General features: G+C 37.3%; 1 protein-coding gene across 1 annotated transcript in view; it reads left to right on the top strand.

Moving 5' to 3' along the window:
- Window positions 1-11,622, top strand: part of LOC115431887 (mitochondrial intermediate peptidase) — a 41,799-nt gene extending 30,177 nt beyond the window's left edge. Inside the window, exon 19 of the mRNA XM_030152577.1 lies at window positions 11,365-11,622. Within this exon, the coding sequence (XP_030008437.1) occupies window positions 11,365-11,465 (101 nt within the window). The 3' untranslated portion in view covers window positions 11,466-11,622. The remainder of the gene's footprint in view (window positions 1-11,364) is intronic.
- Window positions 11,623-16,749: the final 5,127 nt, after the last annotated feature.

Genomic DNA, 16,749 nt, shown 5'->3' with positions numbered 1-16,749 from the left:
AAGAAATGAAAGTCCTGAAGCATTTTAAGACATATCCATCATCGCTGCAGACATTCATGGTAATTTGTTATAGCGTTCGCTTTGATGATAGAAATGAGTGTTTCTCCAGGACCTTCAAGCAATCTTATACTTTTACAAGAGGGTGCATTAAAAACCTTCAGTTTACATAAACATTTCTAAAATAGTTGCATAAATCTTAGCCATGTACATTTTAATACAGATTTATGTTGCACACAATTTAATGGTCAGATTTTCCTTTTGTGGAGTTCTGAAGAGTTTCCTCTAATAACATTGCAAGCTTGTCTACTTAAATTTCTTTTGTGAAGGCGCTTATTCAACAAAGAAGCTCCCAGTGTGGTGTTTGTCATCACCCTTGTCTTGCTCTCGTCTTGGGCCTGTCTTAAGTGCGATTTGTAGAAAAAGCTTCCTGAACTTCAAAGCTGTAATTACAGAGGCTGTGAGCCCATGCTTTGCCTGCAGGTTTGACAGAGGTGACTGCTTAACATGTTTTGAATGGTTACAAGCAGCAGCTAAGCAGCTACTGGAGCTTCCAAAAATAAAGTTTGTGAATAATTTTACTCACTTAATTGGCTGTTATCTAGTCCAGACCTCACGTTACTGCATGCAGCATGTTTATAAGTGCAAATATTGCATATCTCGAAGTTCCAAGTGGGTATAATAGTCTTATAAAAACACCCTCTTTAATCACAGAAGAACAGACAGACAAACCCATGGGCTTGGATCAATAGCACATATTAAACAGCTAGTTTCAGCAAAACCTTCAGATTTCTTTCCTACGGTAGCTGAAGGAGTAAAATAGAACTGCTTGCTGCGATATTGTGGGTAGCCAGCTTGACTTTTGTACCCTAGAGGTTGCTTTAAAGTGAATTTGCATGTTTTAGTGTATTATACCAGTTTATTTCCAGCTTCTTTATGCGTAAGTTATTTATCCTAGAAGCTCAGCTGTATCATACATTCATCCAGCAGCAACAGTTTAGCAGCATTTCTCCTGAATTTTCGTCCCCAGAGCTGTCATTACAAAAGCTCAGAGCTGTTAGACGGCCACAAAGGTCATTTAATCGATAGGCATCTCCCACCACCCTTCAAATAAATAAACAAGTCATTCTGTGCATGCGTCATGTGTACCCATGAAGGATTTTATACATTAATTTTGAAGTTATAATACAGTATGTAACATTTCAACATCAAAATATCTAGGCAGGCGTTAATATTTTGTCCTCTTGTGTCCTTACATTGTAGGAATTTCATGTGCACCAATTTTTCCATCAGTTAGCATAATTTACAGCGTAATATAAATCACTAAACATCATTTTTATTATATTATCTCATCTGTGAATATAATTTCTGCATGAACACAAGCTACTTCATGCTATCGAACTACTTATTTGGTTATTGTTTTGATTGAGACATACCTAAACAGCAGAAATTACATCTCTATGATTCAATGGTATCCATTGGATTTGCATGTTTCGCAGTTGTGCTTACTGGGGATGTTAATAGAAAAAACAGCAGCCGGGATGTTTGATGAAAATAACAGGAACAAACAAGACAGGGCAGCGGCAGTGAAGCTTGAAATGTTCATGATTTGCAGGTTCCCATACAATCTTGAATAATTTTTTCACAGTTACAAGAACAAGAACTCTTGAAGGACCCTTTAGCAAGGCACTCACTCATCTCCCTCCAGCTTGGTTGTGCAGTGGCCAACATGTTTCAAGCTGTAAAGTTATGAATTCGTCATCAGCAGAGCCTCTTATAATACTGGTTTTACAAAATATCCACTTTTATTTCATCACATTTGTCTTAACACCTGCTGTTGGACTGGGACTGGAATGCTGTAGGCCCCGAGATGACTGTAACGGGGAGAAGCCTTGTTCCTCAATGGCTGTGTCAGTGCTATTATGAATGGAAATGGAAACTCTTAAATAGGAGATGACTCACTCTGCAAAGCCTCTGTCCTAAGGCTCTCGCTACAATGGACACAAAGCGCAGCCTATGTTTAGTTTGGCTCTGGTTTTTCCTCGGTACGTAGCCAAGAGTGAGTGTACATTTCTGCCCGCTGTATCGCTATCAAGCAGGCAGAGAAACTCGTACCGTACCTGTGCTGCCAGCGTACTTCTGCAGTAAATCTCAAGTACCAGCAAAGCAACGCGATTATAGACTCACTGAGGAAAGTGCCGAAAATAAAATGCTAATAGAGTGAGGCTCTAAACAGCATCACTTCTTGATGATGGTGTTGGAAATCTGAAGTCTGTTTATTGTCCATGTATTTAATGAAATAAAACATCGATTCTCCTTTCAGGCAGCGAAGATTGTGCTGTTTTTAGTCGCATTAAAATCCAGTGGAATGGATGTAAATGAGCAGGCCTTGGCTGAACGTGTCCAAAAAAAACTAATTTAAACAATATCTTTATTGAACTTTATATTACACAATTAGCAATATACTCAACATAAAGCAAACAATAAGTAACATATTCCCCCCAAATAAATAAATGAATGAAAGCCAAAAAAACTAAAAAAAAAACTTAAATTAAATGAATAAAAGTAAAATAAAATAAGCATAAATAAACAGCCTACAGCTCCATAAATCAGCACCATTCTCAAAATTAATTGGTCTCAAAACATCTGAGGAAAAAAAAAAAATTAATTAGTTTTGGACTTGGTGATCTTATTAACCAGATGAGCAAACCCACCAAGGTGTTATGTGTAATGTTAATGTTCCAAAGTCTAAATATAAAGGGAAAGTCACATACCAGAATACACATACAACTTACCAAAAACATGAACGAATTAATGTTATCTGCCCACAGACTGTATCAGTCACTGAATAAAGACTAATGGTCATTGTTTACACACATCTATATCATAGTATCATCAAGTTTTCTCCTGTAAAAAAAAACAAACAAAAAAACTCATAGTCGCTTACTTTGACAGTCGATCAAAATATCACTCTTATAATCTTCATGTACTGCGTCAGCTGATAGTTTACATTATAGCTCTGTTAGCTTAGCTCTGTTTTCAGACAGAAAAAGATCACGATAAAACCACAAATCATGTCTGTTTTTGGTACAGTTTGTGTTGTCAATGAATTGTGGACCAAGAAGTGGTGAACTTAGCAAAGATAGTAACTGGCCAAACTCAGGTCAATGCTGGACCATGAGTCCCACCCCCTGCAGGAGACTCTGTCAGCTCTGGAGAGCAGCGTCAGTGACAGACTGATCCACCCTCACTGTGTGAAAGAGAGGTTTCGCAGATCTTTCCTTCCTGCTGCTGTTAGACTCTACAATGAACACTTTTAACCTGGTGCAATAATCCCATTTGCAATACACAAAACGGACACTTATATTTATTTGTATCCATATTGTACATACTTTTAATGCATGCACATCTTTATTTATTTTTTTAAATCCTTCTGTGTGAACTTTTTCTGCACTGTCCTATAATGAGTGTTGCAACACTGGAATTTCCCCATTGTGGGACAAATAAAGGATTTCTTATTTATTTATTTTTTTCTTATTTTAACATCACATTAGAACTTTACACCTTCATAAACCTCATAATGAAACTCAACCATGTAGCAGAAATGCTGTGATTTCAGCACCAAACTCCATTCTTTTCATTTAGAGTGTGTCCAGTGGAGAAAATTCAAGGTTCAAGGTGACTTTATTAATACCCGTGGGTAGATTTGTTCTGCAGTCTGGAGAGTGCTTCTAACTTGTATCACTTTGTGACTTTGTTTGGCTCTAAAAGTTGTTTCTTAACAGTTCTCATCTCATCACTTCACGGTGTTTTGGTCAAAGGCCATGTTGCTTTAGTGTTCCTCACTATGGGAGGTCAACAGAGTGACTCACTACTCCCTCTAGTGGTCACATAAATCCCCAGCTCTATTGGTATAAATTGATTCAGTTCATATCACTATATCCAGTATAATAGTATGTTTGGCAGGACTTTAGATATCTTTATGCATAACATGCTAATGACACTTTTAGGTCATTTTTAAAATGTTTCTAAGTAGAAGTATGTCATAAAGCCCCTTAAAACTCAATGGCAAATCACAGTAGTGCCCACTCAGGTTGCACTGTGACTTGGTCATATATCCTGCAGGCCAGTAAAAAGTCTTGAATTCTGAAATCAAAATTAAGTAAAAACAAAAGAAAAAAAGTGGTAATAAGAAATTGCACTTCATGCACATTTATTTAATGTATGATGTGGTTAAGATGTTCCTAATCTAATAGCTTGACATAAAACTGTGGTATTTAATTTGCGGATAGAATCTATTCCAATTGCAGCTTCAAAGTAGTACCTAGTAGGTCCCAGCATGTTTGTAGCCTTTGGTGAAGTCTATTCATCATTCTCAGTTTGGAAATGACAAAACTACAATTTAATGAGAAACGGCTCAAGAGAGAAACTTCTCGGACATGTTTTGGTGGAAGTAAATCAAACAAAGTGCGGTTGGAGTACTTGAAAAAATGGAACATTGAGCTGCTTGATAATTCTTAATATTTCATGGCTTGGTTTAAAAAGTCCGGTGGTGTTTTCATACACTGCCAAGCCAAAAGAAAGTCCTCAGGTAAGATCCTTCCATTGGATAATTACTTCAGTGATTAATATGTTTCAGCTGGAAACAGGTTCTTTAACTGTAACTGATACAGTGAGTAGATTCTCATTTCTGAAACAGCTACCAGTTTGATAGAGTGTGAAGACTGGACTGTGTTTGAATGGAAAAAGGTCATGTGGTCTAGTGACTGACCCACACACTGCATTAACTTACTGAATTAACATCATGGTGACCGTGTGTTGTAATCAGAGCTAAAGGCGGTCTGATGGTATTTTAGAGTGTAGGCTGTTTGTGTGGCGTGTTGATTTTTCTCTCTATCTGTGTACTGTATGTCACCTACAGAGGCAGCGGTAGGCCTGCTCTGGGGATAACTGGACTAGTGAACGCATGTAAACACAAGTAGTAGTTATGGTTTGTATAGGGAAAAGGGAATTATTTTTTGGTCATTTTTAATAGTTGTTTTGAGGTCTTTAAAAAGTCTTAAAAATGGTTTATTTTGATTATTCAAAGATTTAACGATTATTTATTGTCTATTCACTAGATGCACAGAACATACAGAGAATTGAGATACGGTTTCTCTCACCTTGGTAAATGTCAGAACTATACAACTGTATATCAAGTCACCATGCTACTGTCTTTTAATTGTTTTCATACTGCTTTTATTATACTTTTATACTGCTTATATCTCTGACTTCTATTTTGATTGTTTATTTTAATCTTTTATACTTGCTCTCTGAGAGATCTCTGCATAATAATTTGTATGTACCTGAATGTGTACAAATGGCAAATAAGACTATTTTTATTTTTATCTTTAAATAAGCGGTATAAAGAATAAACAATAGTAGAATATAAAGTGTAGATGTCAGTCTGTTTACAGTTGCAACACTAGTGCAATACAGTAATGGTTATGAGGTGAGGAGGTGCATAATGGAACCAAACACCAGCAGATATGAAAATAGCTCAATGTTTATAATAAAGTACATTATTAAAGTGATGTAAGTTCCTTGCAATCACAACATGTAATCATCAGCTTAAAGTTCACCGAGTATTTTCCTCTGCATAAAGTAAGTGAGTACATTTTATTTATAGAGCACTTTTCACAGACAGAGATTCACAAAGTGCTTTACGGTGCAAAATACAATTCACATACCATTTAAAAATACAGTAAATACAATTAAAATACCATTTAAAAATACAATTAATACAATTAAAATACCATTTTAAAATACAATTAAAATGCAATTAAAATGAGATAAATACAAAAAGTGCAGTCGGTTTGTAGCAGCCCTAGGAATTAAAATGCCTGCTTGAACAAGAATGTCTTGAGAAGTTTTTTTTAAAGTCTCAACAGAGTCAGTGAAATTCATGTCATGAAATAACCCTTCATATCCTGTGTGTGTGTGTGTGTGTGTGTGTGTGTGTGTGTGTGTGTATATATATATATATATATATATGTATGTGTATGTATATATAGATAGATAGATAGATAGATAGGTATAGATATAGTATAGGCTGATTGCTGTATAAAGTTAACAATAAAGGTGTAAAAGCACTGAGGGGTAGGATTAAATAAGTTTATACTTCTTCCTACTCCTTTTCGACCATGCAAAATTTAGACTTGTATGTGCTTGAAGATAGATTCTGTCCATTTAAATGTTTTTTTTGTTTATGTCTTAATTTGCTTTGTTTCGTTTTATTTTCTTTGCATGTTCGAAATAAAATAAAATAAAATAAAAAATAAATAAATAAATGGAAGGAAAAATGACTTTCACATTAAAATATATCATTAACTGCATCCAAAAACAAGCATCTACAACCACTGCCATTTGTCAAACTATACAGGTTTTACCGGTCAGTCAGTTTCAGAGGATTATGGTGTTTCCATGTTCACTACAGTGTCTCTCTGAACATCCACATGGGTCATGTCTGATTCTGCTGAAAAGCTGAGAAACTGTATTTGACCTGAATTATAGGATAGGATAGGATAGGATAGGATAGGATAGGATAGGATAGGATCAGTGGTTCAGAGGTTATTAAACATTTTCGATCAGTGGCTGTTTCTGGTCTCTGTGGGTTCCTTTGTGGCTGTGACCTGTGTGGAACCGTTGCTCTGTACAGTTGATGGCTGGACCCTGCTGGTCTGTTTTGTCTCACTCAGCCCCACCTCCTCATGTGTATCTCCAAGAGCAGCTCCTGCGATCAGATACTCCTCCACAGCGTTGTTATGACTTTGAGGTTATCTGTGCATTCCTCTCCAACTCTCTCAGGGATCTGGGCTGAGAAAAGACTCACTCACCGCTCATTGTTGACGCTCTCCTCTTCTGCCGCTGGACGCCGTGTGAGAGCCAGGTGCTGACACCAGGACCTGCTGGTGATGAGAACCTGGCTCTGGCGCTATTGTTTACCTGACCGGCCTCCTTTCTGCTCATACCTCCCTCTGTTTTAACCCGGTCTGTCTGTTCTGTCCGTCTGCGTCCGTCTCCACCCCTCCCTCCCCTTCTGCGGCTCTCATCAGTCTTGTTAATGCTAACTTTGCTTGTTTAACACCGTAACCTTCAGACATTAGATCCCCCCCGTGCATACACAGCCCGGAAATTGCATCTATTAGAGAAAGTGCTGGTGCTGCTGCAGACAGTGTACACAGAGTTCAAATTAGTAGTTGAAACCACAACTCCGTCTGCTCACCTCCTGTAAAAATCAACCAAGTAAACAAGCATCAGCATGTCTGAAGTGTCACTGCGGAGGTTTAGATGAGTGTTTAGCTCAAAGTACCATCACAACATACACTAACAAGGCTCTAGACTTTTAGAATAACTTAATGTTCTTGGTTGGATTATAATAACTGAGCATTTTTCATTATCTTTTATTTTAAACTTTGCATGGTTAGATTTTATTCATTTCAAATTCCAAAAATATATATTTCTGTGTAAGTTTATGTCATTTTTTCATGCTAGTTTTTCTTTGTCAAATATATTTTATTGAAAAATATTATAAAATTAAGTTTTTAAAAAAATTTTTTCCGAAAAACAAGAAAGCACAGTAATTAGAAATACAAACATAAATGGGACTCTTCCATTCTACTGTAGATAAATTGTGAAAATTATGATGCAGACAAAAGAAAAACTTTGTATAATGAGTCTGCTAATGGTTATTTTTTAGGTAATGGATAAGGACTAACCAAATCTTATGGAATTGTGACTCTGTTCTTTAAAATTAACCTAATTTTATTTGATTTTAGTTTAGATCTAGGGCATTATCTTCTTCCTTAAGCTAGAGGTTAAAAGTATGAACATTGTCCTTTTCCCAGAACATGAAAATTTGTTTTTTAGTTGTAATCAGACTCCTAGAAAGTGGATACTGATTAAGATAGGATTTTATTCCACTGTGAGGAAACGTCTTGGAACATCTTTTGAAGCTTGGATTTTGATAAGTGTGGTGTGCGGAGAACTCACAACTGATTTAGACAGTTTTACCTCATTTCGTTACTTTTTCGGTACAATAACATGAACAGACGTGCACAAATAAGAAAATGAACTAAAATAAAAAATAAAAAAAACCCCAGTAAATACTCAAGTACCTTTCTGTTTGTGTGTTTGCAGCAGAAAAATGCAACATATACTATATATATTAATATAATTATATTATTAATCCTAAACGTAGACTTTTAAATCTTTGAGTCAATTCTGCTTATAATGTTTATACCCAGTAGGCTTTTTAATACAGAACATGTAGTGGAGTATTTTCACATTGTTGTATTATTGGCCTTCACTTTCTCTGAAGTAAAATAAAATATAAGTAAACTAAAATCTGAATACTTCTACCACCACTGGTTATCTTGGAGAGAAAGTCAGGAATCGAATTGCATTTTGTTCGAATGGTTTTGATGAGCAACTCGTTAACTTGACCTCAGTGTTTTAATACCTTGGTATAAAAATTATTAACGCAACTTCATAGCTTCTCTGTCTCCACTTTAAAGGGGACGTCAAAATACCATCAGCATCAACAGCGGTCACGGCAAAAAAAAACATCCTTCAGCCCTTTAATTATGGCTATCATTTCTGTTTGGAAATGATGGCTTTCATGTGGCTGCGTCGTTCCCAGGGATGCAGAGTCCTTGTGGTTGCGGTGTGTCAGGGACCCCTATACGTTGGTATCATCTTGTAGCCGAGGGGTAGGGTGCAACCGGTGGGTAAGAGGAGATGATAATCCCTTCTGTGGAGATCTCATGCAAGTGCAGGTCAGACTGAAGCGATGAAGTTCTGAGCTTCTACCTGTTTGGGATGGTAGTGTGTGTATATGTGTGTGTGCTGTAATTCTGTTTGTGTCTTCAGGATCCTTTGTGAGGCGGTTTGCATCTCTGTTCATGCGTGCCTGTACTGACATGCTTGTGTATCTGCGTGTGTGTGTGTGTTTGATTTTGCATGTGTGTGTCCATGTGCGTTGGAGGTGACCCATGCAGGAAGGAGGGGGAGGGGGAGGGCGCCTATTTACATTGGCAGCTACACAAGGGGAAATGAACTGACTTCAAAGCATTCGCGCAGCTGAATTGTAAAGCGAGCAAGGGACTCCTCCACGCATGAGCTGGCAAACAGGCTCTCAAAACACAGACAGACATTCCCAGGGCTTGCTCACAGTGGCCCGCCGCCTTGCACAGTCATATTTGCTCAACGGCACTAGTCACAGTCTGGTGGAATGACGACGTGTGTGAACTCATAGTGCACAGATGACCCTTTTTTTTTGCATTTTATCACCATCTGAATCAGTAATAACTAAGTACTTTTACTCAAGTTCAGTCCTTGAGCACAGATTTTAGGGGAGTTGTACTTTTTTTTTTATGCATTTTTATTTCCTCTTCACTATATTTCAGAGGGAAATACTCTACTTTTTGCTTTATTACATTTATTTATTTATGAGTAGTCTTGTATTTCATATTAATGTTTTACACAATGGATATGTAACAAGTTATTGAATACAATACATAGTTAAAGCAGAACCCAGTGTGTTGCCACTGTTGGTTTTTGACGTTTTACAAAAATGACGTTTTCCATTATGTAGTTGTAGTTGTATTTTTGGATATCTATGGACTTCAGATGTGCATGGATCATGGATAGGTTTATTGATCAAAACAATAAGCACAGTTGATTTATTTTTCTAAGAGTTGACTCATTTTTATTTGGGGTTGGGGTGAGAGGAGATTATTCTTTTACTTTAAAAAGACACAGAATTAATATTTATAGTGTATATTTATTTGTGGTTCACCCACTCCTTCGTCAGGATTTTTTTCTTCGAATCATTGATATTATTTTGGTTTCTGTGGGAGACGTGTTGGCATTGAAACCAAAACTAATCGACTAAATTGGTTTGATTATTCGACTTGTAAAACTAATTAAAATGGCCCATCCCTATTATGAGCTTTTAGGATACAGATTTTCCACTGTAAACTTCTTACATGTTTTTATTTCTCCAAATCCTGAAAACATTTAGTGTCTCAGCAAAAAACTAATATCAGAGAAAAAGTCCAAAAACTGAACAGTTGTGTATCAGAACTGTTTTATCTCTCGTACTAAACACTTGATGAGTACTCCCATGTATCTGCAGTTCTGGTTTATATAGCACCATATAAAGTAGTTGAAACCAGCTTCACCTCCAGCTGCTACAACATTCTACAGCAAAACTACACCAACTATTAATGATGCCATTTATAGTAATATATCACACAGAGTAACCAAACCAGTGCATTTTCCACAATTCTTTGAATACATTTAGCTGCCAAAGGTGCTTTAAGGGTGTTTTCAAACCTGAATTTCATTCCGATTCAGGGAGTAATGTATTACAATGTGTTACAGTGTTCGTGTTCATACCGCTCCATGACCCCAACACCACACCCGTGGAAACAGGTGGTAGCCTACTGTCTGTTTACGTCTGACAGTGACACTTTTTCAACAGAGCCGCTCTGCTTTATGGTAATGTTTGTGACATCGCAGTATATTATACTCAAAGTCAGGCCTGGTTGTAGAGGGGGGGCCAGAGGGGGCAATACCCCCTTAAACAAAGGTTCTGCCCCGTCAAATTAAAGTTTCCAAAGGTAGGGGAAAGGAAAATGAGCTGCACACCAGCAGGAGATTTAGAGGAACTAGTAAAGTGTCTTAAGTTTCACTTTCACTTTGCACAGTCATATGATCTGCTCCTACTCATTGTGAGTTACGTATGGTACAGAACGCACCCCTGTATAACCCCCCCATGTGCCCCCTTCACATTCGTGATTGCCACCTCATATATGACTACACATGTTTCTAGACCTGTTTCTACTTTAAACTATAGCACACATGTAGTAGATTGAACATTTGAAACTACATGAAATTATATGAAAAGCACAAAACAACATTACATAGAATGCATGTGATAATAATGCATATGTTTAATATGCTGTGCCATAAGCTGCAGGAGAAACAGAGCTACAGCAAAAGTTTCAGTCTGCATTTAAAAAACTAATTGGATTTTAGCTTTACTAGAGGATAAAAATAGCAAATTAGTGTAGAGGATTTCTTTAAGAATGTTCCAATTTGATGATTAATTTGAGCACCCACTACTGCCACGACAGATAGAACATATTTAAATGTTCACTAAGCTGTGTTCTTTTCCTGTTCCATTGAGGTGAGACAGGGTTATAGAGATGGGAAAACCAGTTCATCCCACGACCTCTGCCAGAACATCTTACGCACGCACACACACACACACTCACTCACACAACCTTAAACCTGCTGCTTTGTGTTTTTCTTCTGTGACAGGGATGCTACAGAGACGGCCCACTATTGAGGACTTTGTGGATGCGCTGGTGTCAGAGCTCAACCCAAACTTCGAGACCTTCATCATGGACTCTGAAAGCTGAAACGTGTGCAGTGACGTGGACTCGGACATGGCAGAGTGTCACACTAAAGCTGAGCCAAGGGAAGAGGACGTAGCGGTGGAGTTCACATCCTTTAGTACAGAGGTGTCAAACTCATTTTAGTTCAGGGGCCACATTCAGCCCAATACAATCTGAAGTGGGCCGGACCAGTCAAATAATAATATAATAATATATAAATAATGTCAAGTCCAAACTTTTCTCTATGTTTTAGAGTGGAAAAATAAAATAACATTTTGAAAAATGTTTACATCTACAAACTGTCCTTTAAAAAATGTGAATAACATGAACAAACTGAAATTTCTTAAGAAAAATAAGCGCAGTTTTAACAATATTCTGTCTGTTTATCATTTACACATGTTCATTACAACTTGCAGATCACAGTAGATCTACAAATACACAAAACATTTAGTAACAGGCAAAGGTAAAATTTCACTTACTTTTAAGGCATGTTATGTTCATATTTGTTGGTAAATGCAAACATGTTCATGTAACTTTTCTTTTTTTTTACACTAAAACAGAGAAAAATTTGGTTATTGAATTAAATATTTAAATTAAGTCAAATTAAATAGGTTGTTATGGTTGGATTTCACTGGTCCAACCCTCTTGAGATTGAATTGGGCTGAATGTGGGACCTGAACTAAAATAACTGTTAGTATCTTCAGTGTAATTTTTGTATTTCACAAATTCATCCCATAGACCAGAGTGGACCCTTTGACTGCTGGGTTTTGGTACACGGGTTGCATGTTTGACACCTGTGCTTTAGTATTTTCACTTTACCAATGCACTGTTTATGCATTTTCAGGTCTTTTTGTTAAAGTCACATTGACTTATCTGGTATATATATATTAATTATGATGTTAACATTAGATGCAGTAATATTGGTAAGAATTTTGCTACTTCAATGAAATGATGACCTCTAAATACAGGTTACAGGTATTGTCCTGTTCAGAATGCTCCCTTGTTTCATTATTAATTGTATTGCTACAGCTTTATACCTGCAGTAATATGTTAAATAATGTTTTTTAATGAAGAACAATGAATATTAAAGTATATTGCATTGCCATACACTTCTTAATAAGTTCATATTTCCTTTGTGTAAAAATGTGTTGTCAGAAAACTCCATTTTCCTTTATTTTCAGGGGATAATTCCAAAGTTGCTGGACTATGTTTGAAAGATCTGTTTTCAGCTTGCTGCCTAGCAGAACATTGTTTTTTCCTGATCAAATCAGCATGTGGAAGAATAAGTAATCTGTTCTTCCTGTCATGTGGACCTTGTTTAGGCTTTCAATTAATACCGCTCCATCTGTTTTGTCTGTGAGGAGATTTTACAGAGTGGGTGGAGAATTTGGTGCAGAGAAGGAAAAACAGTGGGAAATGCAGCACTTTCTGTGGAATGTTTTGAAGTTCTATGTAAGATGGATTTATGAATACTCCTCAGTGTCATTTATAAATGTCTCAAAGCCATAAACTGTGGTTTTTGACATACACTAACATCTTCAGAACTATATGTTCATACACTGTTGTCCTTAAAGTCAGAAAAATTTTGTTTTTAGACACATTCCTCTTTTTAATCTTATTTATACATGTCAGTAATCACCTTTGACCAGATGCAATGATCACATACTGAGTCTCAGTTAAACATTATATTATCAAGAATAAATAACACTGTCACAATCGTTTCATGAGAAGAGGTAAAAATATTTAATTCCAACTTTATGGGCACCTCTGTATATCCACAGCTCTGGACATAGTTATTGAACCACTGTGACATGTTAAGACACCAGTGATTTCTTGTCTGAAAATGTGAAACTAGTCGGTAAAAAGGCAAATGAAATGTTTCATAAATTGCTCAAAGAAATGAATGACAATTAGTCAATTAATCGATCAAGTGTAATTTAAATCAAGAGCATCTGAAATTATGAAACTTCCAAGACTATTTTGAGGGGCTGTTTTATAATGTTTGCAGAAAACTATGGGTGGTCTAATAGTTATTTCCAAAGCTGTATATTCACATTCTGGCTGCTGTCAAACTCGCAGATTAGAGATGATAAAAGCTGACACTGATGTTTTACTTAGTAGTGATTATAAGACTGATAGTCTGATAGTCTTATACAGACACTGATAGTCACTGTCTTTTAGCAATTAATGTGGAATTAAAGGGTATCTGCAGTGAATTTTCATTGCTAGCTATTTCAAAAGATCACATATAATACTAGTGGTTCCTTCTGCTAACTTACATTATAGTCCCTTGTTAAGTACACCTGAGTACTAAGTTACTGCTGTCCAGTGTTGGGAATAACGGCGTTAAAAATAGCTGTGTTACTAATGCCATTATTGTTTTCCAGTAACGGGTAATCTAATTAATTACTATTTGAAACGTTACAATGCCGTTACCGTTACCGGCAGTGAAATGTGGCACATTACTATGTACTGATATCAGCTGTTATCCGTCCTGGCTCGCTCAGCCAGGCACAAGAGATGTGACGTTCGCAGACGAGGCGAGTCTTTTGAACGGCTCTTTTTAGTGAACGATTAGGAACCGATTCATTGCGAGCTGTTCGTTTGCAAGCCGTTCTTATATTCAACTTGTCCACACTGCCTTCATGCTTCACCTGTGTACCCCATGAGTCTGAGTTGTCCATGCTGCCTTCACCTGAACGACTAATGACATCTCTGAGTATGAGTTGTCCGCTGCACACCCCATTCACTTGAGCTACGTGCACAGCTAATTTAGGGGAGGAGTTATCAGTGAGTGCGACTGACTGGACTGAAGACATTTACCGCTGGATCAGGGAGGAAAAAACTGAAAAAAGTGGAGATGTGGGATTAACTGGAGGAGCATCTTCTCCCTATAAATGCAGATATGCATTCATGTGGTGGAAAAGCCGAGCCCTGGTGGACCCCAGCCTCACCACAGTCATGGTATTCAGTACCTGTCTGCTGTTCTACTCTATGAAACTGGCCTGTGAAACACTCAAAAATCAATTTCCTTTTACATATTTGAAGGTTTTCCAAAAAAAGTAACGCAATCATTACTTTCCCTGGTAACTAATTACATTCGTGAAGAAGTAATTCCGTTACTAATTCAATTACCTTTTTGGGAAGGTAACTCGTAACTATAACTAATTACTTTTTAAAAGTAATTTACCCAACACTGCTGCTGTCGATCAGTCATGGTCAGAGACGTGTTTCCTTTTTCACGGCTGTTCCAACACCAGTAGTGACGCAGACTTGTATTGTCCAGTATCTTGGGCTGTGATGGACTGGTCATTGACCCCGTGTAGCAGACACCGGTCTAAGATGACACATTATTGGCCAGTACTGGGTTGCATCCTTGGGTCAATGGCGGAGTGCAAAGCTTAGAACTGCACAAACAATAAGCAGGAACACATGCTTTCCACTCAATCTTGCTCACTGACTGCTGCTTGTTTACTCTCAGTCAATCACCTGGAATCAATGATAGCACATCACTTCTGGCCGGCGATGGCTGCTTGCCTTAAGTTCTCCCATAAATTTTTTTTTTACTGAATTTGTGCCTCTCTTGCTCATTGGTTATACACAAAACTCAGTTAAAGTCCTAAACATGGCCAGTCCAGGTACACTGTAAATATATTTCTAGATGTAAAGGTGGTGTGAGTCAGTTCACACATGGCAGTGAAGCAAAGCGTCGGTGTCTTGACAGAGAAGCTCCGCATTAGAAGGTCTGCTCCCAGTTTGCATGTGTTTGAACAGATTCAGATGGTAATTATCAGCTGAGCTGGGCTGCGGCTGCTCCCTTTAGCAATGTCCTTGCTTGTCTAGTATGGATACTGTACGACACCCGAGGCAGCCACGGAGGAGCGGCTTCACACGGCTGTTGAGGTGAGAACGCACCATCAGAGAGAGTCAGGGTGACCCACATGGAGCTGCATCACAGGAGTTTGACTGGATATGACGACTACTGTCATCTTAGATTGTTTTATTAAGCTTTTATGTCTATTGTAACCATAGGCAACACGTCAGCACACAAACACTTTAAACAATCTGCATGTTAATAAGGGGATTTCTTACATTTCAATGGAGGAGTTAAATAAACAGACCTTGATGATGTCATTAGGGTTGGATCATCTCAGGTCTCGAATCTTTGAAATGTCTTTCCTCAAATTGCCTAACCTAACATTAATTTCATTTTATCCCTTTCATGCATACTGGTCACTTCAGTGGACAGCTATTCTCCAGCTGTTCTCGGGTATATTCATGGGTTTTGTTGTTTTAGTTCCATATCAGCCAACACAGTGGACATTATGCATCATCCCATGCACTGACATTCATAACATTACTGTAACTTTGGTGTTGTTGATAAACCTGATCTGCAGTAACATGTTTAAGTGTAAAAAATTTGCTGACTGTTATTAGACTATAATTAACAGTTGTTTTTTTTTATTTTTTTCAAAGTTTTGTTTTTTTGCATATTATCTCTGTGAAGTGAAATGACTAGTATTAGAGTATGTTAAAATGTGAGAAAACGTCAGATTAACTGCATGAAAAATGTTTTTATTTCATAGTTTTCACACAATTTATCAGTAAATACATGTTTCTTTGCTTCAAAAAATAAACGCATGGTGTCCAGCTGAGTGGACATTTTTGCAACTCCATGAAAAATAGGTTCAAAATTTCAATGGCATTGTTTTTTTCATGCCTAAAGAGGAATAAAAACACTCAGGAAAAAAACCGTAGGACTTTCATAATTCGTGCATGAAAGGGTTATTCTAGGAGGACTATATTTTTAGCGGTGATGCCCAAATAAAAAGACAGCATGGTGCCTTTGCAATCAAACCACACAACTTTAGTTTTGTCAGCGTTTAAAGATAAATGTAAACTAACAAAGGCGTGATGTGTGTCTAAAAAAATGCTGAGCAGACTTACGCACAGCATTAAAAGATGAATCTGTGCATGTACATTTGTACCATCAGCATACAAGTTAATCTGTGTACTAGTAACAGCACGTGGAATATTAATATAAAGAGAATAATGGGGCCAAGTATTGAGCCCTGTGGGATGCCTAATGACATACGGAGATAGATTGAGATCTAATTTTACATGCTGCATCCTGTGTGAGTGACAGTCACAGAACTGAGTTATGAGTGATGAGAAACCCTGGAGGTCCTCGGTCAATTAATAATAATGCAGAATGCTGTTTGGAGTCCAGCGCACGTTATGTAATTAAGGATTTTTGCAACAGCAGTAACGTAACTGTAACCTGAATGAAAGATGGACAAAATATTAT

Source organism: Sphaeramia orbicularis, chromosome 13 (assembly GCF_902148855.1).
Source record: "Sphaeramia orbicularis chromosome 13, fSphaOr1.1, whole genome shotgun sequence".
NCBI classification, from domain to species: Eukaryota; Metazoa; Chordata; class Actinopteri; order Kurtiformes; family Apogonidae; genus Sphaeramia; species Sphaeramia orbicularis.
The sequence above is the reverse complement of the archived record's forward strand: the minus strand, read 5'-3'. Positions and strand labels throughout refer to the sequence as shown.